We start from the raw sequence: 26,628 nt of genomic DNA on the forward strand, positions 1-26,628 counted from the left end.
GCTGGAAAGAAATTAAGAAGAGTGTTGAAAGTGCGAGTGCGGAAGCTCCGGGCGCGAGGGGCGGGGCGTGCGCGGGACAAAGGGAAGCGAGGCCGGAGCTGCGGGCGCTTATTCTGCCCGCGGGTGAGTGATTCCGACTGGGCTCAACCGGGTCGCGAGGGGGGCAAGTCATGGTGTCCCAGCTTGGCTGGACTCCGAGTCCCCGAGGGTTGCTGGGGTCCAGGCTTGGCTGCAGGGCCAGAGCTGCGGGCTGGTTGCGGCCTCGCTGAGGCCTAGCGCGGAACGAGGGTTGGGAGGGAGTCCCATCTGGTTTCCCTCCTTGGCGGCAAGACTTACCCGTCCACAAACCCCGCGAAATTGGTGAAAGCAGCTATGCACACCCCGCTTTTGTGGGGCTGCTGGTCATGTGCATCCTCCACAACAAAGCTAAAGGAACCGACCTCAGAGGAAGCCCTTGGGGCGAGCCTGGCCAGTAGTCATCACCCCCAGGAAGGTGGTTTCTCTTTGATTGAGGCAGCGAACCGAGGACCCCCGGTGTGGCTTAGAGTGAAGAGCGAAAGCTCTGGAACAGTTTGGCCTGGGTTTGAAACCCACCCCTGGCATCTCCTGGCTGTGTTTTTTTAGACAAGTTCATTAACCCCACGGAGACTCCCTTTCTTCATCTGTAAAATGGAAATAACTGTATAAAGCTTGTTGGTGGTTGTGCCTATTAAATGAGATAATGGAAGTAATCAGTCTGTCCCCTATAAGATATTCAGCAAATACTTAACCTCGTATTTTATGTCAGTGGGGATGGATCCAATAGTGGACAAATGTACAAGCCCGCTTTTAGAATGGATGGTATAGTGAAGGAGAATGATCATTTAAAAGAATGAACAGTGAGTGGTGTACAAGGGAGCTCGTGGCATTTATTGCCAGGGCTCCCACAGCAAGGCCTGCTGGATCTTGACAGCTCCCTGAATGTGAGCGGGAAGGAAATCTGCACCAGAGGCTGTAGTTTCTGCTTGTTCTTAAGGAGAGAGTGAGAGGCCCAGTTTAGGCAATTGAGAAAATAAACTATGGTTTTTCTTTTCACACCAGGCCTCTTATTCCTTATGCTCCAGGGAATGCCCTTAAAATGCAAAACAGGAGCAAAATCAATCATGTTTGCTTCACATAACGTTGCATGAAAGTACTACTGCAGTAGTCATAGAAGTTATTTGCCTTTTTTCTAAAAATCAATGTCTCTTTGCACTGTGGGTGATGTATATTAATGTCAGAAACAAGCTAGTGTGTATGGTCATGTTGTGAGCTGGGAATGCTAGGGCAAAATTTATTAAGAATTGAGCTAGGTACTGAGGCTACAACAATGAATTAAATAGATGGTCCCTGTTTCCAGGCAGTATACCATCTAGCCATATCAATCAGCATATGATATAATACACAATATCATAGATCTGTGTACAGTGGGTAGGAGTACAGATGAGGAAGCAATTCTGCCCAGGTAATTTGTCAAGAAAGCTCCACTGAGGAGATAGATATATTTTGAAACAGGTTGTGAGGGTTAATAAAGAGGTTTTCAGGTAAATTCTCAAAATTTACTCCCAGCATTTATAAAGCTATTTGCTGCTAGGAGAGAATATAAAGCTCATTAGCATACCAGTTACCTTTTGCTCTGCCTCCAGGAATACAGTGCTCCTCCATTTTAATAGAACTTGTTATGCTAAAAGGAAGGGAGAACTGCTGTTGATCTGGGAGCTGTCAGTGTCTAGTAGGCCTTAGTGTGTGGGCCCTGACAATAAACACATCACATTCTACTGTCATTATATTTTTATCAGTCTGATTTATTGTGTACATGGCATCAGCAAAATGTTTTCCATACAAGGGGTGGCTCAGTAGCATAAGAAAAAACTTCAAAGTACACGTCTAATATTGCTTTTAATATCCCCAGTAAATTGTTTTAGTGGTTTAATTCTGATCAACTGAATGGCCTAAAGAACTAGTAAAATTTGCAAAAAACTTGGATAATAGAAGATAATGTAATTTTACTAAGAACTACCAATTTACCCTATTCTTTAGGAAAACATTCTCTCATGCTTGCTGAGTTTTGATTCTCTTTTTTTTCCTTTTTTTTCCTTTTTTTTATTTTAGTGTCTCAGATTCATTCTTAAGGAACTGAGAACTTAATCTTCCAAAATGTCAAGTAAGTTTCATTTTTTTATATTTATCAATCTATATAAATAAGAGACTAATGCCCTAGCAAATGGGAATTCCAAAATACTCTCATTTTTTTTTTCTTCAAAACAGGACCATTGGTAGTTTTGTTGCATAGTATTATATCTCAGTTGTTTACAAGAAGTTATTTATTTTCTTTCAAACAGAAAGACCATCTTATGCCCCACCTCCCACCCCAGCTCCTGCAACAGTAAGTTTTAATTTTCTTGTTAATGTAATAGCCAAGTCTGGCCTTGATACAAAAACCCAGATGTCTTCCAGGAACAGTCACTCAATCATCACAGTAACAGGATGAAAAATTCAGCTTTAAAAAAAAAAAAAAAAAAAAGCACTTCCTACTAAATAAAATAACTCTGCATCTTACCTTGAACCAACCCCAACATTTAAAGAAACATACTGCTGAACAGCCAACCTCCTATGTTTGGTTGTTTTGTTGTTTTTTGTTTTTTTTAATGGGAAATAACTGACAAGTTTAACACTTCTTTCTTGTTAATTTCTTATTAAGTCTTTAAAATTGATATTGAATGAATGCTCCTTCTGGCATTTATTATTTTTCCAACCTAACCTTAAATTGGTTACATTTTTCTCTCCTCGTCTATATATAACTTTCATATTAAATCAACAATAAAGTTTCCAGTTCTATAATAACACTCATTGTAACTCTTTATTTTCAAGCTGTTCAAGTACGGATTTTATTATCTGTGGGTCAGATCCTGCTATTGAATTTCATTCCACTCCATAAATAATTTTCTGTTGGTTTGGGATTTGATATGTTTCAAAGTGTCCTTAAATAACAGTTGTGAACTGTTTTTTTTCACCCAGCAGGTTCTGGCCCAGCTTGGTCAGCATGTCAAATAACTGTCCAGTCCATAAAACAAATATAACAGTAACTCGTCAGGCCTTGTTGAAACAGATTCCTTGTTTTTTATTTCAAAACAAAACAAAACACTGTTAACATTGACCATATCCTACAAAAGCAACAGCTGTTAGCCCTCCTTCCAGACCCCCTACCCACTAAATTTCAAGCTAGTTTACTAATTAGGTCCTTGTGTAATTTTGTTTTCTCCACTAGATAACTATTCTTAATTACTAACCCTTGGATAAAATGTTTTAGTTATGTTTATCAATAATTTGGTTTTCTTCAGTAAGATATTTTCAGAAAGAGATATCACATGTTCTCCGTTCAGTTTGTATAGTATATAGTTTCCAAACTTACTTCCAGTAGATCTTAAAGTCCTGTGTCTGTTTTCTTTCTTAAATTAAAGAACATGTCTTATGACCATCTCCTTGGCACTCTGCTAGTGGCTATGCGGGTGGAGTTGAACAATTGAGATTCCTGACCTCAAAGAGCTAACCATGTGCTTCATTTTTGGAAATGGTATAATTGTCATGTTTTAGTTTCAACTTTTTTTTTTAGCTCCCCTACTTAATTTTCTTACATTATTGCCTTGGTATTGAACAGTGATTCTCATAGTCTATTAAACCCTTGAAGGTGTCATTTTTATATAAATACTGCCTTAGACAATGTATAGTATCTGGAATACACCCTTGGTTTTTTAAGATTAAAAAAAAATAGCTTAAAAACCAAGTGTCCCCTGTGACTTCTCAAATGTAGAAAGGGATTTTGTTTTGCCTTTCTTTAGTCATATTTCTGTACCATTATAGTTTCACATTGACACACAAAATACAGAAGCCTAGGAATTAGGACATTCCAACAGAGTGGATAGTAAATGATTTATCCTCCTTTCTTTTTTTCCATTTTTCTACCACCACCATCACAATCAACCATCACCACCCCCACTACCACCTCCACCACCAAATGTGCCACTCCAAGTAATATACACTTCTTTTGTGCCTTTGATACTTCATCTGTGTTTTGCCTATTTAAATATGCTTGATTTGCGTCCTTTATAAGTGTATAGACTAGAAATTGATCAGTTCTCTCCTCCTAAAGAGTATCAAATGCTTGAATATCTCGGAAATTAAGGATATGTGCAGCGGCATGTTTTAGAAAGTTGTATTTTTTTTTTATGTAACAGCTACAGCTTAGTTGGAATGTATTAAGTGTCTTTTACATCATACATTTCAGGATTGATATTGTTAATTGCATGTTAAAATGAAATTACTGTCATTTGTTTTGATTGAATTTCATTAGGGAAAAATACCCTACTTTTGGTCTCTCTTTGCTACATTCTTTTTGTGCATTATACCTTAATTCTCATGAACATTGGATGTCATTGTATTAACCACAAGGGCACTGCTCTATTAGAGCCTCATTTGTAACCACATCAACACATAATTCACAAAAGCCAAGAGTTCGTTGCTATAATAGTTGTGTTTTGAAAGGGCTAGACCTATCAGGATTTTTAAAAAAGAGATTTCAAGTCTGTCAACTAGAAAAATAGTTCACATTAAAACTAAAAGCAGAAATTGTTCATGATTGACCTATGGAAGATGGATCAAAGAAGAGATGGAAGAGAAAGCCTATAAAAGAATGACTGGGTTCAAAAAGATCAGACAATACCCCAGAATGAAATCCATACATTTCTTACAAGTCTTTGTTTTGAAATCATGTATGTGATATCCATTGAATCCCACATATGTTCTTTTCTATTGACAACTTCTGGCTTCCTGATTTGAGTCTCTTCTCATTTCTCACATTATATAAAATGATTTAAAACTGTCTTTGAAAGCAGTCCATTTCTTGTTTTTGTTTTTAGTAGATAAACACATTGGCGGCATCCACATAAATGTCAAATAAATCACGTTTTGTTTTGCATGTAAAGTGTTTTCAGACTTCTAGTTTATCACATTTCAAGCTTTCCTCTCAGACATATACTACGAAGTTGCTATATCATACTGTATATTGGCCATAAAGTAATCCTTAATGTTTGAGACACTTCCCTGTATTGCTTATCCCCAAAATGCAAGCACACACATTCACACACACACAAACATCACTGGCCCCTGCAGAGAGAAAGAAGTAGAAAAAAAGAGGAAAAAACCCACTTGCAGACTGGTTTCTCAGTGAAAGAAAAAGAACAGCTACAACACATCATTGCTTGTTTAAATTCAGGTTGCTTTTGCATGCCATATGCAGATCATTTTTCATTTCTGTGTTTTCCTCGTTTGAGCTCATTTCTCATTCGTGTTTTTGTCTCATTTGTTTCCATCAGCAAATGCCCAGCACACCAGGGTTTGTGGGATACAATCCATACAGTCATCTCGCCTACAACAACTACAGGCTGGGAGGGAACCCGGGCACCAACAGCCGGGTCACGGTAGGAGAATCAACTATTACAGCATCCGGCAAACAACTGGAATTGACCAGAAATGCCTTCAGAGTTAGGTCCTTGTGAATCACCAGCACAGCCATTAAAGGAAATTTTTTAAACCTGGCTTTTCGACTATCTTAAACATTCGTTGTATGATCTTACACTGCAAAAAATAGTGAGATCTTGATATGTATATAGAAGAAAAGACTTCATTCTTTTTGGTGGTTGGTAGAGATAAAATCTTGGGCACTTAATGCATATACAATGTTTAAACAAACCTAGAATTTCTTATAGTTAAAAAACCCTAATTGAGATGAAGTGTTATCTTTCATTTAAGGTAATTGGCATTAGACTCAAGAACTCAGTTTCTTCGTAAAGACTGGGCTTATAGACCTGGCTTTTTTTGGCTGGCCTACCAGTTTGAATTGCTACACATAATTATTTGTCTTTTGGATTTAATAGTTGACCTTATAACTGAGATTCATTTCTCGTCAGTTAAAAAGAGAAAAAGATTTTTGTGTCACATCAAAAAGTTGCAAAAATGAAAGTTAAATGAGATTATTTGAAGTACCAGACGAGGTATCTACAACTAGAAGTGTGTTTATGGTCCTGAGAATAAGCGATACGGTCTCTGAAACTGAAGATGTTTCATTGAACTGATTAGCCTAATAAAAAAATAAATAAATATAAAAGTAAAATGATAAACCTAAGATAATAAAAATTGGGTGATATACTTCAGACTTTTTAATTTAGAGTCATCTTAAACTGCATTCAAGGAAGTCTAGGTACCGAAGAAACAAATAACTGTAAAAATGACTTACCAAAAATAAATAAAATAAATCCAAAAGCCAAATACCTGCATACATTGGAATGTGGTATTGGTGAGAATTAATACAACCCAGAATGGCTGTAAACTTCTCAATACCTGGTTTTTGTTTGCTGTATTCATAAATATTCCGTTAATGTGACTTCAAAAAAGCCCTCTCACCCTGTAGTCAAGCTAGAGCAGAAAGCTTGTAACTGCCAACTGTCTATCTTGGTAAGCATATTGCTTAACTTGATAGGTTTTGTTTGTCTAAATTTTTCATTGTTTCTGCATAATTTGTACTTCATAAGCATATCAAGTTTTATGTGCCTTGCATATTTCATGGTATCTGAAAAGAATTCGGACAAGTGTGTGTGTGTATGCATTTCACAATGCATACGATGTTTATGTGCATCGATACATGTTTTTCCCTGGCCTAAATGTGTTCTTTCACAAGTGTCAATAAGTGGCAAGGTTATCTAATGAGAAAGCACTTTTTAATTTAAACAAGGAACAGAGTCAATTTTGGATCATTCACATTAATGCAGAAAATTAGTCATGAGCAGTAAATAAGAGAATGATTAATTTTAATTGCTCTATACAGTCAGCTCTTGATTATCTATGTTAATGAAATAGAAATGGTAGTAACTGTAATATTAGAATCATTTGTTTTTTGGTTTGTGTAAGCATTTTGTTCTTATTGTGGATGTATCTGTGAGAATTCTGTGTCAGTAAAGTGAGATCATGCAATGGAGACTCACTAGGAAACGTGCGCTCTGTCTTGGAGCCTGGGTCAATTGTCTGTTTCTCTCCATTCCTGCTGGGGGCGGGGCAGGGGGGGGGGGGGGGCGCGGTGGAACCCAGCATTGGAAGTGGTCATCGGCCTCAGGATAGATAGATTAGGAGAAGAGGGTTTTGGGGCATGGAAGATTTGGTGTTTGGGTTCTGAGTTTGCATTTGGGTTGGGTTTGCATTTGTAAATTGAGTGGTCAATGTAATGAAAATAGGACCTCAGTATATGAGTGACTTGGGTACCTTTCTTTGGAAGAAAAAGGAGAAGGAAGTAAATTCATTAATGTTATAAAATGCAGTTCTTTGAAAAGTATCCAGGAGCAAATATTACTATAATTTGTTTTTTAAGTGGTTTAATTCAACATACTCAAGCATAGGCATTTTAGAATTCCTTACCTCTTTAAAAAAAAATTGTTACAGTGGACTACCAACTTCAATTATTGGCACAATTCCAACTTTATTTGTAACCTACTTCATGAAATGTGAAGATTTGTGTTGGATATGAGTTGGAAATACTTTCTCAAAGCTTCACGTATGAGTAAGCAGATTTGTGTGTGTCTTGATCTGATTTTATGACATAAGGTTAGCCTTGTGGAATTCCTGCCTACCTGCTCCTTGAAAGAACCCCTACAGACCCTGAGACGAGTCATCCCCTCCCGATCACCCCAGCGCTGTCTGTGGTCCGTCCCGCCCCCCCCACCCCCGCAGCTCTCCTCCCTCCCTTGCCCACTGCTGGCTGGAAGCAGGGGTGCCCGCATGGGCACCAGCCGGAGGGTGTGAGGATGTCTCTGAGGAGCGGGGAGAGCAGGAATACTGCTTCTAAGGTGAAATGCTTTCTAATAATTTTGTGTATGAAGAAGCATAGCTATTGAAACGTATATAAGGAAGAAGAGAGACCCACACAGGAAGAGGAAGCATTGTTTGAAAGCAATAGAATAGGGTACACACACGCTAATCTCTGAGCCCGCGGATGACACGTGAGGCTATGACTGGGGCCGCAGCCCAGAATGGAGGCGGTTTCCCTGGGGTTTTATCACCGCAGCAACAGGAGAGCAGGGGGGCAAAGTCACGTCAGCTCTCCTACAAGGATTTGCCCGACTGCCTTTTGACAGTTAAAGTTAGCACCCCGTCCTGCAGCCTGGCCAGGAGAATCGACATCGACATCGACATCGGGGGTCTCCCAGAAACTGGGGAGAAATAAAAGTAATTCCGCCGTGGTTTTATCCTGGGTCTTTGAGCAAATGCAGTCATATATGTTAAGATAAAACTAAGGTCAGAAATAGGCATTCTTGGATTGGAGTTAAGTGCAGTGCCCACTAGAAGTTACTCTCTATCTCTTGCCTAGATATTAGCCTGTAGAAAGAACTGATTTCTTTTTTCTTTTAAGAGAGAAAGGGGAAGGGAGGGAGAAAGAGAGGAAAACATCCATGTGAGAGAGAAACATCTAATTGGTTGCCTCTCATACTCTTCCCCAACGGGGGCCGAACCGGCGTCCTAATCTTGTGCCCTGACCAGGAATTGAACCAGTGACTGACCTTTTGCTTTGTGGGACAACGCCCAGCCAACTGAACCACACCAGCCAGGGCAAGAACCAATTTCTTTTCTTTTTTTATTCCCCCTCTAACCCACTTTCTTCTTTACCTTTGTAAAAAGTATTTTTCCATCTCCCCTCCTCCCTTTTTTTCTGTTTTTCTTTCTGTATATTCCCCACAAGTCCAAATTTTTTTAATAAAATGGACTTTCTTTGTATGCCATAATGGCCTGTGTCTGCCATTTCTCTGTTCCTGGTAAACGTGTCTGCCCCCACACTGTCATTAGGAGGAAGGAAAAAAAAGGCAGGACTTCAGTTCACACCCCTCGGCCCCTGTTACCGAAAACCACTGTATATGGAGCTAGAACCTTAAGTAAAATAGTTGTGATAAAGGAGATAAAGTTTTTGTTGTCTGTTTTTGAACCTAGGAAGTAGTTTTTGTGGTGGCGATGTTGTTTATGTAGGGGCGCGTTCCTGAAATAATGCGAACAGCTACACAGTGCCCCGTAGACAGTGCGAGTGTGGCTAAGCGCTGAAGTTCAGATTCTGGTGCGGATAATCAAGTGTTGACTGTATGTGTAATGGTAAATTAAGCAAAATAAAAGGGTGCCAGGTAATGTCCTAAATGTGGGACATTGATATATAACAATATATTTTCAATGTATGGATTGTTATGTAATAATTTATTTGTTCTTACAGCCAGGTTGTCAAAGCAGTAGCAATAAACTGCTTTGTAAAATATTTTAAAATTACATGCCTAAAGTCTTTTTCTTTATTTTCTTTTGATGTGAACATTTCTGGATTTGCAGTGATAGCTATTTTCAGTGGAGAGAATATAAGAATCTTGTGTCCATGGACGAGTAGAAGAAAGGCGCGTTAGAGTTTTTTAAGGCACTCTCTTTTCGTTTTGCTTGTGAACTTCTTGCAATTGAATAATGAATGTCTTTAACTCTTTTGTAGGCATCCTCTGGTATTACGATTCCAAAACCCCCAAAGCCACCAGATAAGCCGCTGATGCCCTACATGAGGTACAGCAGAAAGGTAAGTGCAGGCACCCGGGAAGGAGAGGGGCTGCTCCCTGCTTTCCATTGGCTTCGCCGGCCTCTCTGTGTGTTGTCGGAGGAGAGGGGAGAGAACTGCAGTTTCTAAAGATACTGGTTCTGATTGTAAAATCCCAGACTAAAATCTAACAAGAAAAACATGGTTAAATAAACTGTTAAAATCCTTAACACAGTGTTATTTAGCCAATGTTACATAGTCTTTTGGAGAATATTTAATGACATGGGAAGAATGGTAAGTGAAAAGGGAAATCTGACCATATTAGTATCCTATTTTTATAAAAATAATAGCAACTACATGTTAGTGTGAAGGAAGACAAAAGTCAAAAGACGCGGTTATCTATAAATAAACTAAGCTTATGGTGATTTTTCTTTTCTTTATACTACCTTGGATTTTCACTTCTTTTTTGTATGAACCTACATTACTTTTAAAATAACAGATAGAGCCAATATCTTAAAGACAAGACCAAGTAGCTATTTCCATCATATTCAGAAGTTGTTTAATTTTTGGTCATAATTATATATATATATATAATTATATATATATATATATTTGATGATACATTGTGTTGTATTGTGCTGATTAACCACTTCTAAATTTTTGTGAACTCTTAGATACAGACTGGTACTGAGTTAGCTTAAGTATCTGTGGTGATTGGAGACCTGCCCTAAAGTAGTCCATCAGACTACAGATGAAAGGAGGTTGGCCACCTGTGGAAAATTGTTACTGCAGGCTAATGAGAACATACAGACCTGATTCTATTCCCTCTGCTTTTGTTTATGTTTTAAAATGTTCATGTTAAAAAGCATTTTTAAAGGTGTATATTTTTAGGCATCAAAATTGAGATTTCAACTGTTTCCTTTTTAAGGTCTGGGACCAAGTAAAGGCTTCCAACCCTGACCTAAAGTTGTGGGAGATTGGCAAGATCATTGGTGGCATGTGGCGAGATCTCACTGATGAAGAAAAACAAGAATATTTAAACGAATACGAAGCAGAAAAGGTAGAAAGGGGACTGCGGCGGGATGGATACGATGGGAAGGGCATAAACATTTGCTTTTTATTTAGAAAAGAAGCGTAAGATCTAATCACACAGCTGAGTCTATACTGACTGAGGCTTTGTCTACCTGGGTCAAGTCACTTAATTCCTCTAGGCTTCAGGTTCCTTATCTGTAAAAAGGAGAAAATTATGGTGTCTTTTGATACTCATATGAATAGATATTCATTATAACCTGCAAAATGTCCATTACAAAACTGAAAAACATTTGAATTTCAGATAGAGTACAATGAGTCTATGAAGGCCTACCATAATTCCCCCGCATACCTTGCTTACATAAATGCAAAAAGTCGTGCAGAAGCTGCTTTAGAGGAGGAAAGTCGACAGAGGCAGTCTCGCATGGAGAAAGGAGAGCCTTACATGAGCATTCAGCCTGCTGAAGACCCAGACGGTAAAAAAAAGGGGGGGGGGGCGTGTATGCTTAAGCTTTTACTTCCTATCCTAAATGGTAAAGCGTAATTTAAGTGCCATTTCATTGTTTTGATTAATTATTTTTGATTAATTATAAATGCCATTAAATGGCATTTCGTGAATAGTTTTCAGGTCTGCAGATTGTGCCCCTGGTCATGTGTGGCCAGGCAGGGTCCATAGCTGCAAGGAGGCCTGGAGCGAGCCCCCTCCAGCTGGGGGCATAGTCATCCACGTAGCAAGCATGCTGCACACGTAATATTTTCTCTGTGTCCTTCTGTGACGTGGAAAAGGTTGGAAGCTCCAGCTACAAGCAACAAAAACATCACAATAATTTAAGATCCCATTTTAAAGTAGTGGTAGCAAAGAGAAAGATTTTAAGAACTTTAAAGAAGTTACACCATTGAGAGGAAGCAATCATACCACCTAAAGACATGAATAAACTGACATACTTGAAAGAAAAACAAAAATTCTGTTTTAAAAGAATGGACTAGGATATTGGCAACTATTCTCATAACTACAGAATAGAATGTAGTAAGTTTAACGAATAGCATATGGAATAGAAACTGTCAAGTGTTAAACAGAATCAGCAGTGGTAAATGCAGAATAGCATACGCAGACCTTAATTGCTCATATTGGATGATTATAGCAAGAAGAGGACATAGAACTAAAATATTTTTTTTTAATAGAATATCCAGTCTACAAATAACTGGAAGGATGGAGCACAGTATAAGAGAAAACAAAGGCTAGCAACATAGAAGCCATAAGTAGAAGATGGTTTTCATTAGGTGAAAGGTAACAGCATGAACACAGAGACAGACTGAAGGGACCCCTCAGGAACAATCTTCAAAAGAGGTTCCTTCTCTCTGCTTCTCAAACTTCTTCCTGTTATGTTTTTTAAGTTTAAAATAGGCTCTTAAAGCCTCTACTAAGAAAGGACAGGTAGTAATTAAGATGCCAGCATAAGGATGACTTTAGGCCTTGGACTTTATCCCTTAGAACTGAGTAGAAAGAGGAAGGCTTGGGAGGTGGACATGTCTCTCAAGAGAAAGACAGCATGTCCGTGAATACAATAGCTGTTAACTTCTCTTTAAAAAGGCTATTAAAACACCTACAAGATATATTCAGTTATTCACACAAGACAGTGAAGGCTTTTTTAAATGACATTTTGGAGAGAGACTATTTTATGAGACAAATAATTGGTGAATTAGAAGCCCACCCTCCCCGCTTCCAAAAAAAATACATACATATATATGTATGTATGTATGTATGTATGTATATATGTATGTATGTGTGTGTCTATATATATCAGACAACTAAAGTGTAAAGAAAGATAAGCCCAAATTGCTAAGACATTATTTCCTTTACCTTTGGTCAGTATTGGAGCCATATAAATGAAAGAGGAAAAAATAAAAGATAACTTGGAGGTAGCACAGATGTGCCATATATAATCGTAAGTGTGAATGTTATGACTTCTTGAAAAACTAAAAAGGCCACAAAATTTTTTTAATGGTATCTTTTATTCCAACAATTCTAGTTTCAGAAGCATATATCCTAAAGAAGTTACTCTAAAGGAAACAAAGTAATTTGCATGACAGTGTGTAGTGATGCTGTGTATTATAGTCAGAGTTTTAGGAACTACTTAAGCACCATATGATAAGAGAGATATTAGACTGTGACCGACTGCTACATTTGGGCCTCTCGCAAGGCCTGCAGTGTGGGCCCTCCACCTCACCAGGGACCCTGAGATGATCAGGTGATTCAGAGAAGAACTTTTCTTCTAGTGTGTACTGTTTAAGAGAAAACTTCTTTTTTACTTTTTAGTGAGTTAATTGAAAAACATTAAGTAAATAATAGTACAGGTTGTTAGCAGGTATGTCAGAAACTGGAGGTGACAGAGCAAAGGGTAAGATCCAAAACCACTTGCATAGCTAGTAAAAAATGAGCATCTCTGCCACATCCAGACTGTGTTTGTGAACCTGAGTGGATGGAAGCAGCGTAACACCTTTACACACTGACACTGACACTTTAATTGATGAAAATTAAAGTTTTTTTTCCTGTAAAATTACTTTGAGGCCTAGGTGGTTTTTTAATAAAATGTATGTGTTGGTCTGGGAAACCAAATTGCTAGCAATGAGTGGAAAGAAATACTGTGAATTTTTTTTTCCAGTTAATTGAGAACTCCAACTAGAATTTATAAATGTAGCTCATGAGATAATGTTCTAGGGATAATGTTTTGTCTGCAGTGTGCATTTTCATTACTTTAATATTAGAGTGGCATGGTGACGGAGAAGAGACCACCCAGTTCATGTGTTGTCATTAGCTGTAAAAGCCTTACTTACTACCAGGAGAGCGAAACATATGGCAGAACCTGTTTTGCTATCCTAGCAGCCTTCACATTGATTTCTAGGCTAAAAGATACATGGTTATATCTCATTTGTATTTCAGCCAAATACTTCTCAGACCCGTATCATGTCTTAAAGATTTTGTGAGAAAAACCAATGCCATCATTGAACACTGCATGTCCTGTATGGTTTTTGTCAAGTGGCTGCCCCAGTGCTCCCATGGTTCCCTTTACACCCGCTTGTGAGAGCCATGGCTCCTTGGTAATTAAGTGCACGCATTGTTACACTCTCCTGTTTATGGTTCCTGGTGATCTATTTCCAGAATATCTCGTGTATTCCAGATTACGATGATGGCTTCTCAATGAAGCATACAGCCACCGCCCGTTTCCAGAGAAACCACCGCCTCATCAGCGAGATCCTTAGTGAGAGTGTGGTGCCGGACGTTCGGTCAGTTGTCACAACAGCCAGAATGCAGGTCCTCAAACGGCAGGTCCAGTCCTTAATGGTTCATCAGGTAGAGTCACATTTGTTACAATAAAATGGGCCTAAGCCACCGATCCCAGGTGACCAGGTTCTAGATAATGCATCAGTGTGCCTGTTAAATATGTCTGGGTTCAGTCTAACCTGTTCCTAACTCAGGAAAGAGGCTTGAAGGAGTGGGCTTTTCCCAGAGATTTAATGAGTTTATCATTAAAACTGTAACACAGAGCCTCATAATGGAAAGTGTCTGTTAAGGATTTTGAGACATCCTATCAACCTTTTACTGCTTTACTCAGTATTTATTTCTGAAATTGCTCAAGCCTGAAATAATATTAAACATCACATACTTATTAGTCATAGTGATTCCTCTATTTTTTAAAAAATCTTAACACATTGTCTAATAATTTAAATTAAAAATTCAAAACATTTGTTACAATATAAGAAAGTGTAGACTATTAAAAATTGAAGGCAGAGACAAATGTATTTAAAAAGTAAATAAATTAATTTAAAAAAAAATTGAGATGTTTTTTATTTGTCATTTGCTTTAGAGAAGGTACTACAGTACTTATAAAGCCTGATCATATGTCTTACAGCGAAAACTAGAAGCTGAACTTCTTCAAATAGAAGAGCGACACCAGGAAAAGAAGAGGAAATTCCTGGAAAGCACAGATTCATTTAACAATGAACTTAAAAGGGTATCGATTTAATGTGTTAACTATACTTTTCTCACTCTGTTACCTTTACTTCTCATTCATCTTTCCAAAACAGTGCTTTTGTTGAATACTTTTCACTTTGAAACAGGGTTAACTTTGCTATAACCAATAGTGTATCTTCGCTTTATAAAATTATTCCCATTTTCTGGCAAAACTTTATAGGTTTGAATTATGTAAAATGCATATATGTACTAGACCCATAGACTCTAGAGCCCTCTGATGTTTTAATTTAAACTCATGCAATCGTGAATTTTATTTTATTGAGATTTATTAATGGGGTGTCTTTATTAGATGTGGTTCAGAGTTTGCACTTTGTATGAAACAGGTGAATCTAGTGTTTCGTAGCCTGAAATATAAAATGGAAGCGCTGTGTGTGTGTGTATTCCAGAAGTTTCAGCATTGCCTTGCAAACTATTTTGTAATATTTGATGTTATGTGGTTCCTAGAGCAACTTTCTTTTCTTGTAGACACAAGAGTCTCAGAGAAGACCTAGAACCATGTTCTTTTCCTCCCATACACATACAGTTTATAGCCAAGAAAACCCATTTTTGAAATATTTTTTTTAAGAAATTGTAAGAAAAGAACGCTACTAAGGGAGTTTGTGGTTTGTTTGTTTTTTTTCTGATGACTAGTTGTGTGGTTTGAAAATAGAAGTGGATATGGAAAAAATCGCAGCTGAAATCGCACAGGCAGAGGAACAGGCTCGCAAAAGGCAGGAGGAAAGGGAGAAGGAGGCCGCAGAGCAAGCTGAGCGCAGCCAGAGCAGCATTGTTCCTGAGGAAGAGCAAGCAGCAGAGAAGTCTGAAGAAAAGAAAGACGATGAGAGCATTCCCATGGAGACAGGTAACCTCCCGGGTGACACCCCAGTAAATGGCAAGGGTTTTTACAGCTGTCTTTAATTCTGATTTATTTTTCTCAGTGCTTTGTCACACTGTTACTCTTGCCTCTTCAGTTACTCTTTATACAAGCTCCCCATTTCTTTCCAAATCTTAACCTCTTACAGTAGATTCACTTAAAATGTCAGTATCCGTGCCACACAGCAGCGGTGTGTGTTTAGCCTTGCTCTCTGAGGCCCTGACTGTTTCACCTGACGGAGTCACGCCCTTTTCTGGCTCGCGGATATAAAGCGCGGTGCATGGTTACGGATGCTGGCCCTGCGGCCAGACCTGGTCTGACACTGCCTCCCCCTGCTAGTCACCTGCTAGCGCTGCGACTTGGGTAGTTGTTTAATCTCAGGTCCCTCATTTATAAGTATTCTAGCACTTGTCTCAGAGAGAGAGTTCCAAAGGGTAAATAAAAGAAAGTGTACATACAGTCATTCGGTATTAGATTTGACATCGTATTGGTACTCAGTATTTTAACCTGTATTGCTAAAATTGTTTAAATAAGATATGGTCATTGCTCTTAAGATAAATCACTCTTGGTGTCCTAAGGCACGGCCAAATTCTGCTTGCCACCTGTTTTTGTGAAGTTTTGTTGGAACACAGTCACATCCGTTTGTTTACATACCATCTGTGGCTGCTTTACGGCCACAACAGTGTAGTTGAGTGGTTGCAACAGAGACTACCTGGCCCACAAAACTTAAAATATTTTATATTTAGCATCTGCAGAAAAGTTTGTTTAACCCATTCTAGAAAGATTCTCACTTCCAGGTGTACTCATTTTTCTGATTAAAACCATTCCTCAGGGCACACACACACACAAAAAAGGCAAAACTTAACATAAAATACTGATTAAATTCATTATTATTTGAAATTTTACAAATCACCTTACCTTTTGTCCCTGGCCAGCATACTGTGTAAACAGCACTAAGCAAAAGCATTATGGGAAACGCAGCCCAAGTTTTCCTGGACCGTCTCAAGAAGTGGGAAGGGTAGTAGTCATGCTTACTGCTCGACTGACACCTTCCAAGTTAACATCTGGAAAACGTTTAATAGAATATAGAATATTTCTACAAAATTCAGCAGATTTACCTTGCAGATAGTCAGATTTTAAGTTTCATTATTTGAGCCTTTTCTGTTTTGAGTGAACATGTTTTTTATCTTAACAAAATTTGGAGCATAAGTACTTTTTTGTGGTTAATGCACGAGTTTGAGAGCTAGAGTATGGTAGGGTTCTTTGCTCATTTTGCAACTCAACTGAACACTCTGTCCTTTGCTTCTGTTTTGTCATCTATGAATAGAACATGCCTGTGGGTTTTTATTCTCTTATCCTAAGTAAAAAAACTGAAGAAAATTGAACCTATTAGAGCAAAATCCTCACGCTCTTAACTTCTTGCAGAAAACAGTCCAATGTGACTATTAACAAGGCATCTAAAATGCCGACCTTAGATCACCTCCACACCCACTTTCTCACTCACTAAATCCAAAGCACTTCACGACAGCATCGTCCTATAGAAATACATGTAAGTCATTGTGTAGTTACCAGTTTTCTGCTAAAGACATTTTTTAAAAGTAAAGCTAAACAAGTGAAACTAATTTTAACAATATATTTCATTAACCCAGTATATCATAAACAATATCATTTCAACATGTAATCAACTTTTTCAATTACAGTTGACATTCAATATATTTTTTATTAGCTTCAGGTGCATAGTATAGTGCTTAGATATTTATATAATTTACAAAATTGACCCCCTGATAAGTCTAGTATCTACCTGACATCGTACATAGTTATTACACTATTATTGACTATATTCTGCATGCTATACTTTACATCATGTATATATGTAATCAACAATTTTTAAAGTATTAATTTTTTACATGTTTTCATAAAAGTCTTCAGAATCTGATGTGTATTTTATACTTATAGCACATCTAAACTTGGAGGCTAACTTTTCATCTGAAATACTTGACCTGTATTTAGAATTCATAAATGCACAGTTACAAAGTCGATTTTTAAACCCCAGATTGATTCAAACACGCTAAAAGTTTCTCAGTCACACTCGCTCATCTGGGTGCTTGATAGCCATATGTGGCTAGCGGCCCCTGCGTTGGCCAGTGGCGCTCTAGGCTGCCAGCATAATTAGAAGAGTAAACTTTTGTCTTAGAGCTAACAGTTACAAATGTGTGATTACAGAGGAGACACACCTTGAAGAAACGGCGGAAAGTCAACAGAATGGCGAAGAAGGCACGTCTACTCCTGAGGACAAGGAGAGTGGACAGGAGGGGGTGGACAGTATGGCAGAGGAAGGGACCAGTGATAGTAACACTGGCTCGGAGAGCAACAGCGCGACAGTGGAGGAGCCGCCGACAGACCCCATTCCAGAAGATGAGAAAAAAGAATAAATGTTGCCTTGTTTTATGTATTCTAAATACTTTTTTAAATGAAAGAATGTTTTTTGAGTTTTAATGGTGTTATGTGGTTTGTGTACTAATGTTTTCCTTGTCCATATCACACCACCAACGGCTTTTGGACCGTATAGCATCACGGGCCAGACAGTGTAGCCACCTTTCTTAAGTGGTCGTGACGATGGTTCTCTTCTTTAGATCTTGTTTCTAGCCCTCAACTACTGAACACCTCAGAATTTAAATTAAGAGAATGCCCACGTCCTTTAGAGAATTATCCTTTGATGCTGCAGAACCTACTCTTAAATGCCTTCCTGCAGCTCACTGGGGTGCTTACCAAAGCCATAGCTTTAAATCTTCTCAGTCCCCATCAACAACTTCCTGAAAGTTCCCTTTCCTGTTTACTTCCACAAAGAGTAGCTTACCGAAAACGTAATCATGTATGAGTATATGTTTGTTCACTTGCCCTTTTTGATTTGTAATCAATGTCAGGAAACTAAGAGTTATGTTAAAGTGTTGAGTGTACCTACAACTACACTTGGATCATATTGATTGAAAAATGGCCTCCATAGAGTAGTTACTAGCTTATGAAATAGTCATTAAAGTGAACATGGCATATATACACTGTCCTACTTTTGTTATTAATATTGGGTATGTTCTGGTGAATTCATCCTTACTGTACAGAAAAAGAATTACTTTTTTATCAAGTTTTCCAAAGACAGAAGAGATCACAAAGTTTAAGGAATTGAATATTCTTGCAAGGGAGTATATAACTTCAAAATGATTGGCCCATTCTAGAAGAAAAACAGCTGGCAATTAAGTTCAGCCACTTGAAATTGTTTTACTATAATCAAAACATTCAAAACCTCAAGGCTCAGGATCCCATAGATCAGAGCCTGCCTTTTTGATAAACTTAGTAAAGTCTTAGAGACTAGGAGCGAGATGGTTTGTGACACGTATGCTTCCCAAAAACTAGAGTAGATTTTTACTAAATAGTGGTATATCTAATGGTATATGTTTCTTAAAGGTCCAAACATAATAAATAAATTTTAAAAAGGAAAAAAGTCTCGGTGTTTTTAATACGCTATTTATATGCAAAACAAGCAAATTTGTTAGAGTAACACAGTGACAGCATGGTCACTCGGCCATTATAAAATTGCATACTCACCGTCCTGTCTCACCTAGATAGCTGCACTGTTTGTGCAAGACACTTGTGAAAATTCATTTCTTTACATTATGGTCATATAATATAGACACTTGTGAAAATTTCCTTACATTATGGTCACCTAACAGGTGGTCATTTACTCAAAAATGTCTATAGATGAGCAATATGAAGAAACGTAGACAATCTTTTGAAAAAAACGTGACTCAAAACATAAAAGCCCTCTGCTTATATAGAGATAACTTCTCTAGATGGGCAAGACGATATATATTGAATTTACTGACTACGATTCCATCAATGTTCAGCCTTGAGACTAAGAAGAAAGGAAATGATGTCCCGTGGAAACAACCTGTTTTTCTACCTGATAACATGGAATCTGCTTCTTTTGAGACTCAAAGAACTAAGTTATCTATTTGATCAATGAGGCTTTTCAGTGCTAAGGACTTCAGCATCTCATTCCCAACAAAGTGGAGGTCCTCTGGTACATTCCCTCATAGTCAAAACCGGGCAGAGGAGTTGTTCGATAATTTGGGTGGAAAACGATGCCAAAGCAAGACGTCGGGTTGTTTATGGTTTTGAAGTCTAAGTGGATGAAGTGGTTTCTTGGCTAAGCTGGAGGTGGCACTCAAAACAAGCGTACCTGCCTTTCACAGCGCTATGGCGACTGGCTGAAGAACAAGTGTAAATCAGATGGGATCTGACAGCTCGACCTCAGGGGGTGGGGAGGAAGATTGGTTAGAATCCCCCATTCTCAGAGCAGCATGTAGACACCACTAGTGTTGAAACTGTTTCCTAGTTTCTTGAGAATGTGGGATATAGTGGAGATCTTCAGTTTTTTTCCTTTCTCCGTGGGCATTGGGCAAGTCATTAAGAAGTCAATTGTTGACTTAAATTCTGAGCCTGTTTCAAGAGTAAAATGGAACTAGATTCTCAGTCCCCTGCTGCTTCAAATAGCCATGATATTTAGTGTATTTATTTTGAGTATGAATACATAAAGTTTGAGGACTTCAATTTATGTTAATTTTTAACAATAAATAGGGGAATCCCCCACAGTCCCCCAGTTTTCTTACAGGAGTTTCCATTTCATATCTTTGTCAACAAGCATGTCTAAGTAGCTCCCCTGTGGTAGATGAAAATGATACATTCTGTAAAACAGAGCTATGGAAAAGGTTACTAGGAGCTACCTCATTTTAACAGGATAATATGAATGTCCCATGAAAAAGATACAATAATACTTGATTCACTATTTGAAAAGAGAATCTGAAGTTTAACTGATTCCCTCTAAGTTTTAGTTTTCGTCCTTCACGTTTAGATACTAGTTTGGGGTTTTAGACAGTTGGTGCTGACAATGTGAAACTCCTGTTGCCTCCAGTTAAATTGAAGCTTTGGTTTCTCGTGTGAACAGGCACCAAAGCTGGGATTACACTGTTAAATCCTTGTTTCAGAAATAGTTCCCCTTTGTCCCCAGGCACTAACACACGCAGCCTACCCGCCTGGTTTCAGGAGTGGTTTTCACCGCTGGGCAAATCTGGCTGGAAAAACAATTGACTTCTTAATGACTTGCACATTAGAGGGCTAAATGGCTTTACAAATGAAAAATCCACTGTGTAATAAGCTAAAACGAACTCAGAGCCTTCATAGAAGAAATCATGCTGAACTATATTTTGGCTTACGGTGATATTTCTTTGATGAAGATAGTAAGGAAAACTCAAGAGTTTAGTAGAAAACAATGTCTAAATGTATTAGTAATTATAAAACTCTTAATAAATGTCTTAATATTAGGTTGGACCATGTGAAAGTGCCAGTGTAGATTTTTATCTACAAAATGATAGTTTCACCTGCTTCAACCTAACAATTCTGCATTTTATAGTCCAAATTATGAACTCTTGCTAGCAGTTTTCTGAGTGAAATGATGGAACTTTCGATTTATCATACTGACCTATATACTTCTCTAATAATTACTGCATATTGTTCAAAACCCTGATTAAAATGCAAATCCCAGGCTATTAAGTATTTAACAGCCTGATTAAAATATATATTGTGGTGAACAGATAGTTAAACTAGTTAAACTAGCTAGCTTATGTTCACATGTTTTCTCATTTAGCACCAAAAAAGTTCTTATAATTTTTTTGCATGTATTCAGGAATAAAAAGTGTTATGTGGGGAGGGGAAATTCCCAAATGATATAATTGCTCTTTACATAAAAGTGAGACAAAAACTGCACATAAGGGACCCTGACAATGGGCCATTTGAAAGGAAAAAAAAAAAAGCCACCTCAAACTCCTTGACGTTCAGGTCTAAATAACTAGAATATTTCTTCTATTGAGCTAAAGTCTGTCTTCTGTTTCTTCAGTCCCCTGGCCCTGCTTCTACACCTTGAAATCAAATAGAACAAATTTAATTCTCTCCCAAGTAAAAAGACTTTAACATATTTCAAGATCGGTGCCCCTAGACATCCTGCCATAGGGCAGTTTCTCTTCCACCATTTCTCTTGATGAACTGGAGGTAAGAGACTACCCCTTTTGTATGTCTGAGGTCTAGACCACTAGAAAGCACTAATGTTTTTCCCTAACAGGGTAAAATCTAGCTCCTCCGCAACTTACTGCACTTAATCAAGGCACAAATCTCTACACCTCAGAAACCACCTGTTTCTGAGGAGGCTGGTTCTATGATGATCTCGAGGTCTTGTGGAGCACACAAATTTTGTAACTATATGTTGGACGTAAACTCCATAAAATGAGTGTTGATTGACACTGTCATATGGAGCAAAGCGCGGTTATTTGCATACCGCTGCCACAATTTTTACCATTTCTAGGTACCACCAGTACCATTATTACTTAACAGCTTTCTTTGAATCAACTTATTTACTTCACTTTAATAATTTATTTTAAAAGGGAACTTTGTATCAGCATAAATGTGAAACGATCGTCTTCTGTCATAAAAGCAATACTCTTAAACAGATATTTTACTGGTTATATTTATATCTAAATACATTCTTTTTGAAAGAACGTTATTTTAAAAGGTCTGCACACCATCCAAACTCATCTGAAGGGTCCCACACCGTAGCTTGGATAAAGCTTCTTGGAGAAAAGGCACTAAAGGGAAGGTAGGCTTCCTGCTACCTGGAGCTTCCTCCCTAGGTTTACAGCAATTGAGAACTCAAGGGCAAATTAGTGAAAGTTAATCTCACGATCACCTAATAACAATAAAAGCCAACATTTGTCGAGCACTTACTCTATGCCCATGGGCTTTTCATCCTTTTGAGTCATATTTTCTAATTCCTGAAATTAATATTAATAGTAGAGCACTTTACCAATGAAATCTATATAACCTTGGGCCAGAGTTGATCAGTCAACTCCTACAAATCATTTTTCAGCCTCATGCTATAGCACTAGGTACTAAGTGATGTGGAGATTGAAGATTTGTCCTAAGAATTTTATTATTGTGAATCAAGAACATGAAGGACTCAAGACAAATCAACTTGAAGATCAGTGTTCTTATAATGGGAGATGTATGGGCAAAAATTATTCACTTTTGAATCCTCACCTCCTTTCCTCAGCGTTCTCCATACCACCAAAATGAAAACAGAGGGAGAGAGACATATTTAAAATGCACAATCTATAAACTTTTCTGATACAAGTTAGCGTGCTGCAAAGAGAACCAACTGTCCTCATGTCTCAGAGGGAGTGTTTTGTTTGCCTTTTACCCCTGTTGCGGTTTTCTGCCAGTCTGTGAGTCTTAGGGAAACTTTTCAAAGACCTCCCTGCTCTGGCTCACTGAGCAGAAAAATGTCAGAGTGACAGAAGTGAGCCAAGACCAGGCTGCTGTCAGCTCACTGCAAAGTCAGAGAAAAGAGGGCCTTGGAGACAGGTTCAGGCAGTTAGCCCTGGAGGAGCTGCCGCAGCTGCCCGCAGCGCCCCTGCTTGCCCGCCTGCAAGCCTGATGGGAACCCTTAGCGTTTAGGGGAAAGAAAAAAGAGAGCCTTTGTCTTGAGGCTTTTTACCTTTCTTTGGCCTGCAGGGGATCTTAAGGGAGGGTCTCAGCAGAATATTCATTAGCTCTCCAGGTGTGTCATTCAGCATGTTGATTCATCAAAAAAAGAGTGTGTGTGTGTGTGTGTGTGTGTGTGTGTGTGTGTGTGTGTGTGTGTGTGTTTCCCTGACTGGTGTGGCTCAATAGATTAATTGCCAGCCTGTGAACTTCAGGGTTGCTGGTTCAATTCCCAGTCAGAACCCATGGTTGGGTCCTCAAAGTGTGTGTATAGAGAGATCAGGATTATTTTCTGGTTAGTTTTATTTTTTAAAGAACTTCACTGAAGAGGGACCCGACCGAGGCCAGTCTGCCTGGGTCTGGAATATGCTCCTAAGTGTCCTTGGTTAGGAAAGATAAAACCTTGGGATCCACTCACTGGCTGCTGTAAATTGCTCAAATTGTTTGGTCTTGTTTAATTATTTTGTCTCAATTTCCCTCCTTCCACTTGTTAATTTCCCTAATTTCTTACTATCCTGTCTCACGACCGCCAGACCAGGCCAGGTCAGACCTGTCCCAGAGGCTTGAGCCGGCGTAGTTAGCTGCTAACTTACACTAAACTGACCTCAAGAGCACAGCAGAACCAAAATTCACGGAACTCAAGTAGAAGAGATGCTACTTTTACTATCCAGAGCTCATTAAGAAGCAAGGAGTCTGTTAATAAGGAAGATCTGGTGCAGAGACCAAATTTGGACATACACAGGATTGATAAACTCAGCCAGACTGGAATTTCTTTGTTCTCTGTGGCCCCTCCCCCATCCCTAACCTTAGATGGCTTAGTTCCAAGACTACCCAATCAGGCTCCCTCAATTAGAGTTAATTAAGTGTGTATCATATTTATTACCCATTATTACTATCCTTACCTCCACCTCTTAAAACTGATCCCAAGCCTTTGTTGGAAGAGACTAATTTGAGCCTCCTCTTTGGTCTTGCTCATTTCTATTTCTCTGGGAAAACCAGCTGCCTCAGACTTTTGGCTTCTCTGCAAGTGGTGGGCAACAAATTCATCACCTTTTACATTAAAAAAAAAATTTCCAGTGCCTTGTTCACAGTAAATACTCAATAGATGTTAGCTGGTGTTATTGTTGTTGTTGCTGATGATGAGGATAGTTCAAGATAGATACCTGCAAAAACTTGAGGAATGTCCAAACCCATTCAATGAGTGTATCTAACAACACACAAAGGAAGGGGCAACTTAACCAACTGCAATACAATCCTGGTTGAAGCAATGGTGGGTTAACAGAACAGGCAGTCAGCTTGGACTTAAGAAAAAAGGAACTGCTGGATCTTTCAACAAATTTTTGTTGAACCCCTACCAGGTGCCAGGCTCAGAGCTAAGCGCTTTGCACACATTATCTCATTTAACCCATACAACCACCCAGTGAGGGACTACTACAAATGTCATCCCGGTTTTTCAAATGGAGAAACTGAGGTCCAGAGAAGTTATATAACTTGCCAAAGACCACACAATCCGTTTATGGTGGCGACAGGCTCCCCACCCAGATCTGCCTCATTCCAGGCTGGGGGTGCTGAACACCTCCAGCTGTGAGATGCAAACTCAAACTCACTGCCAACTGGCCTTCTCTCTTCCGCAGCTCTTTAAAAACACTAACTCTTTTCTCATAACCACTCTGGTTTTTAAAATGACTTTTTAAGAGGGAGAAGCGCTTAGAAGGAAGTAACTGCTCTGTACAGAACGCTGAGACTGGCCTCCTTATAGTTAGTTGTTTCCCAGACATTTGTGCAGATGCAAACATCCACGCTGACAACATTCCAAGTTGTAAAGAGCAGCTCTGGGTCTTTTAATCGTTTTGTTGGTGTTCTCAGCCAGACACTCATTACAAAACAGTTCTCACAGCATATTTAATGAACTGTAATTATCACCCGAAGAATGTAGCTTAACAGAGGGTGAGCAAGCTGGTGAATTGGTAAACGATCCCACCATGGTAGTGTCTGTTCTAAACACCTTGCAACCCAGTTGACCACATACCAAGGATGCTCTTTACACACCAAAGCAGGGAGCTGATGCTGATGAGGCGCCAGGAAACCTGTGCGAATCAGAGTAGCTGACTTGCCGTTGGCTGCAGCCAGGCTGATGCCCAAAGTAGCATCTGTGTGGGGCTCCCCTCTTACTAGAACTGTTAGAGCAAGATTATTTTTCCATTAGCGCCACCCACTTCGACCATAAATTTTATGATTTCCCACTTCATTTCCCAAGTAGGTTTGTAAACCAGGAAAAGACAGGTAGTTGATAAACACCTGGTGGGGGGAGGAGGGAAGCAAGCCAAGCTCTTCTGCGATCAGGGTCGTTAGAGCTAGGACACACTGGGCAGCCTGACAGCCTGAAACGGACCGCGATTTATACGTGATTTGCCTTCTCTAGATTTAAAAAAAGAAAAAAGAAAAGAAAAAAAAAAACAAACGGAGTTCCTGCTGGGCGGACAAGATAACTCCTTCTTCTCCAACAGGTTTTGAGACGAGGAGACGGGCTGTTTTCTGACTCACTCCGCGGGAGTCAGAAAGCCGGTCTAGGTGGTGTGATAGGTATTACCACCCACCTGGGCCAGCAGCTGGCGCGGGTCTCCGGAGGCGCCTGCCTCCCTGTGTGCCTCCTGCGCCCTCTACAGGACGTTGTTAAGAACTGGATGCAGGAAACGGGGACAAACCCGTCCCAGTTACCCGAACTGAGTGGTACTTGCAGTGCTCAAGCTGGGAAAGTTCCGGACAAGCTGAGACAAGCTGGCCACCCCATTAAATAAAGGGTGACCTAAAGCGGCGTGCATCGGATAGGAGAGGGACCCTGCCCTAATAATCCGTCACCACTTTATGGTTGAAATGGGGGTAAGGGGTGGAGAGCTCCGACCAGGATTCCCAGGAAAGAGATGCAGAGCCCACCCAGAGAGAGAAGTAAGCTACTGATCGAAGAGGCTCTTTGCCCCGAGTCAAAGCGCCCCCACTTCCCAAAAGCAGAACAATGTGTCAGATTCCACCATCCAGGCTGGGAAAAGGGCAGAGGATGGTGACTTAACATGTTTTCTTACTAGCTATGAATCATTCTTTTGACGTTCATTCTCTCAACAAACAACTATTGAGCCTTTTTTTTTTTTCCTATGCTAAGAACCCTTCTAGAGACCAGTATAAAAATTCAGTACGACTTGACCCCTGCTGTTCATTTGATGAAGGATATATCTAAAAAATTGGTCAGAGTCTGGTGAGCGAGTGCCCACATGCACGAAAAACTGCACAAATGCACCAATGTGCCCTGGAAATGCCTTCCCCTAACTGAGTGGAGGGAAGCTCCCTTTCGCGGGCACCTGAGCCAGGCAAGAAGCGGCTCGCAGGAGTCAGGCCCAGCGCCAAGTGAGAGAGCACCCCTGAACCTGCTGGACCCCCCACGCTAGCCCATCTGCTCCTCCTGGCCCCCAGAGACTGACAGACCCCGGAAAAGAGAGGTAAACAGCTTGATTGGAAGCA

At 39.3% G+C, this 26,628-nt stretch overlaps 1 protein-coding gene across 2 annotated transcripts; it reads left to right on the top strand.

The window, feature by feature from the left end:
• Positions 1-19,027, top strand: SMARCE1 (SWI/SNF related, matrix associated, actin dependent regulator of chromatin, subfamily e, member 1). Of its 2 annotated transcripts, XM_054593621.1 has the most exons (11): positions 1-123; positions 2,131-2,182; positions 2,361-2,404; positions 5,391-5,495; positions 9,578-9,658; positions 10,545-10,676; positions 10,950-11,121; positions 13,825-13,997; positions 14,557-14,658; positions 15,309-15,519; positions 17,755-19,027. In XM_054593621.1, the coding sequence occupies exons 2-11, from the start codon at positions 2,176-2,178 to the stop codon at positions 17,961-17,963; spliced, it is 1,236 nt and encodes a 411-aa protein (XP_054449596.1). In that variant the 5' UTR covers positions 1-123; positions 2,131-2,175; the 3' UTR covers positions 17,964-19,027. The 2 variants fall into 2 exon arrangements, with proteins under 2 accessions (XP_054449596.1, XP_054449597.1); XM_054593622.1 differs by lacking the exon at positions 5,391-5,495.
• Positions 19,028-26,628: the final 7,601 nt, after the last annotated feature.

Source organism: Pteronotus mesoamericanus, unplaced genomic scaffold, assembly GCF_021234165.1.
Source record: "Pteronotus mesoamericanus isolate MK-2021 breed Mesoamerican mustached bat unplaced genomic scaffold, CSHL_Meso_final scaffold_476, whole genome shotgun sequence".
NCBI classification, from domain to species: domain Eukaryota; kingdom Metazoa; phylum Chordata; class Mammalia; order Chiroptera; family Mormoopidae; genus Pteronotus; species Pteronotus mesoamericanus.

Excerpts from the sequence above, each read along its gene's own strand:
- SMARCE1 (XM_054593621.1), top strand. Across the intron at positions 9,659-10,544 it reads ACATGAGGTACAGCAGAAAG|GTCTGGGACCAAGTAAAGGC; the intron begins GTAAGTGCAGGC and ends TTCCTTTTTAAG. Across the intron at positions 13,998-14,556 it reads AGTCCTTAATGGTTCATCAG|CGAAAACTAGAAGCTGAACT; the intron begins GTAGAGTCACAT and ends TATGTCTTACAG.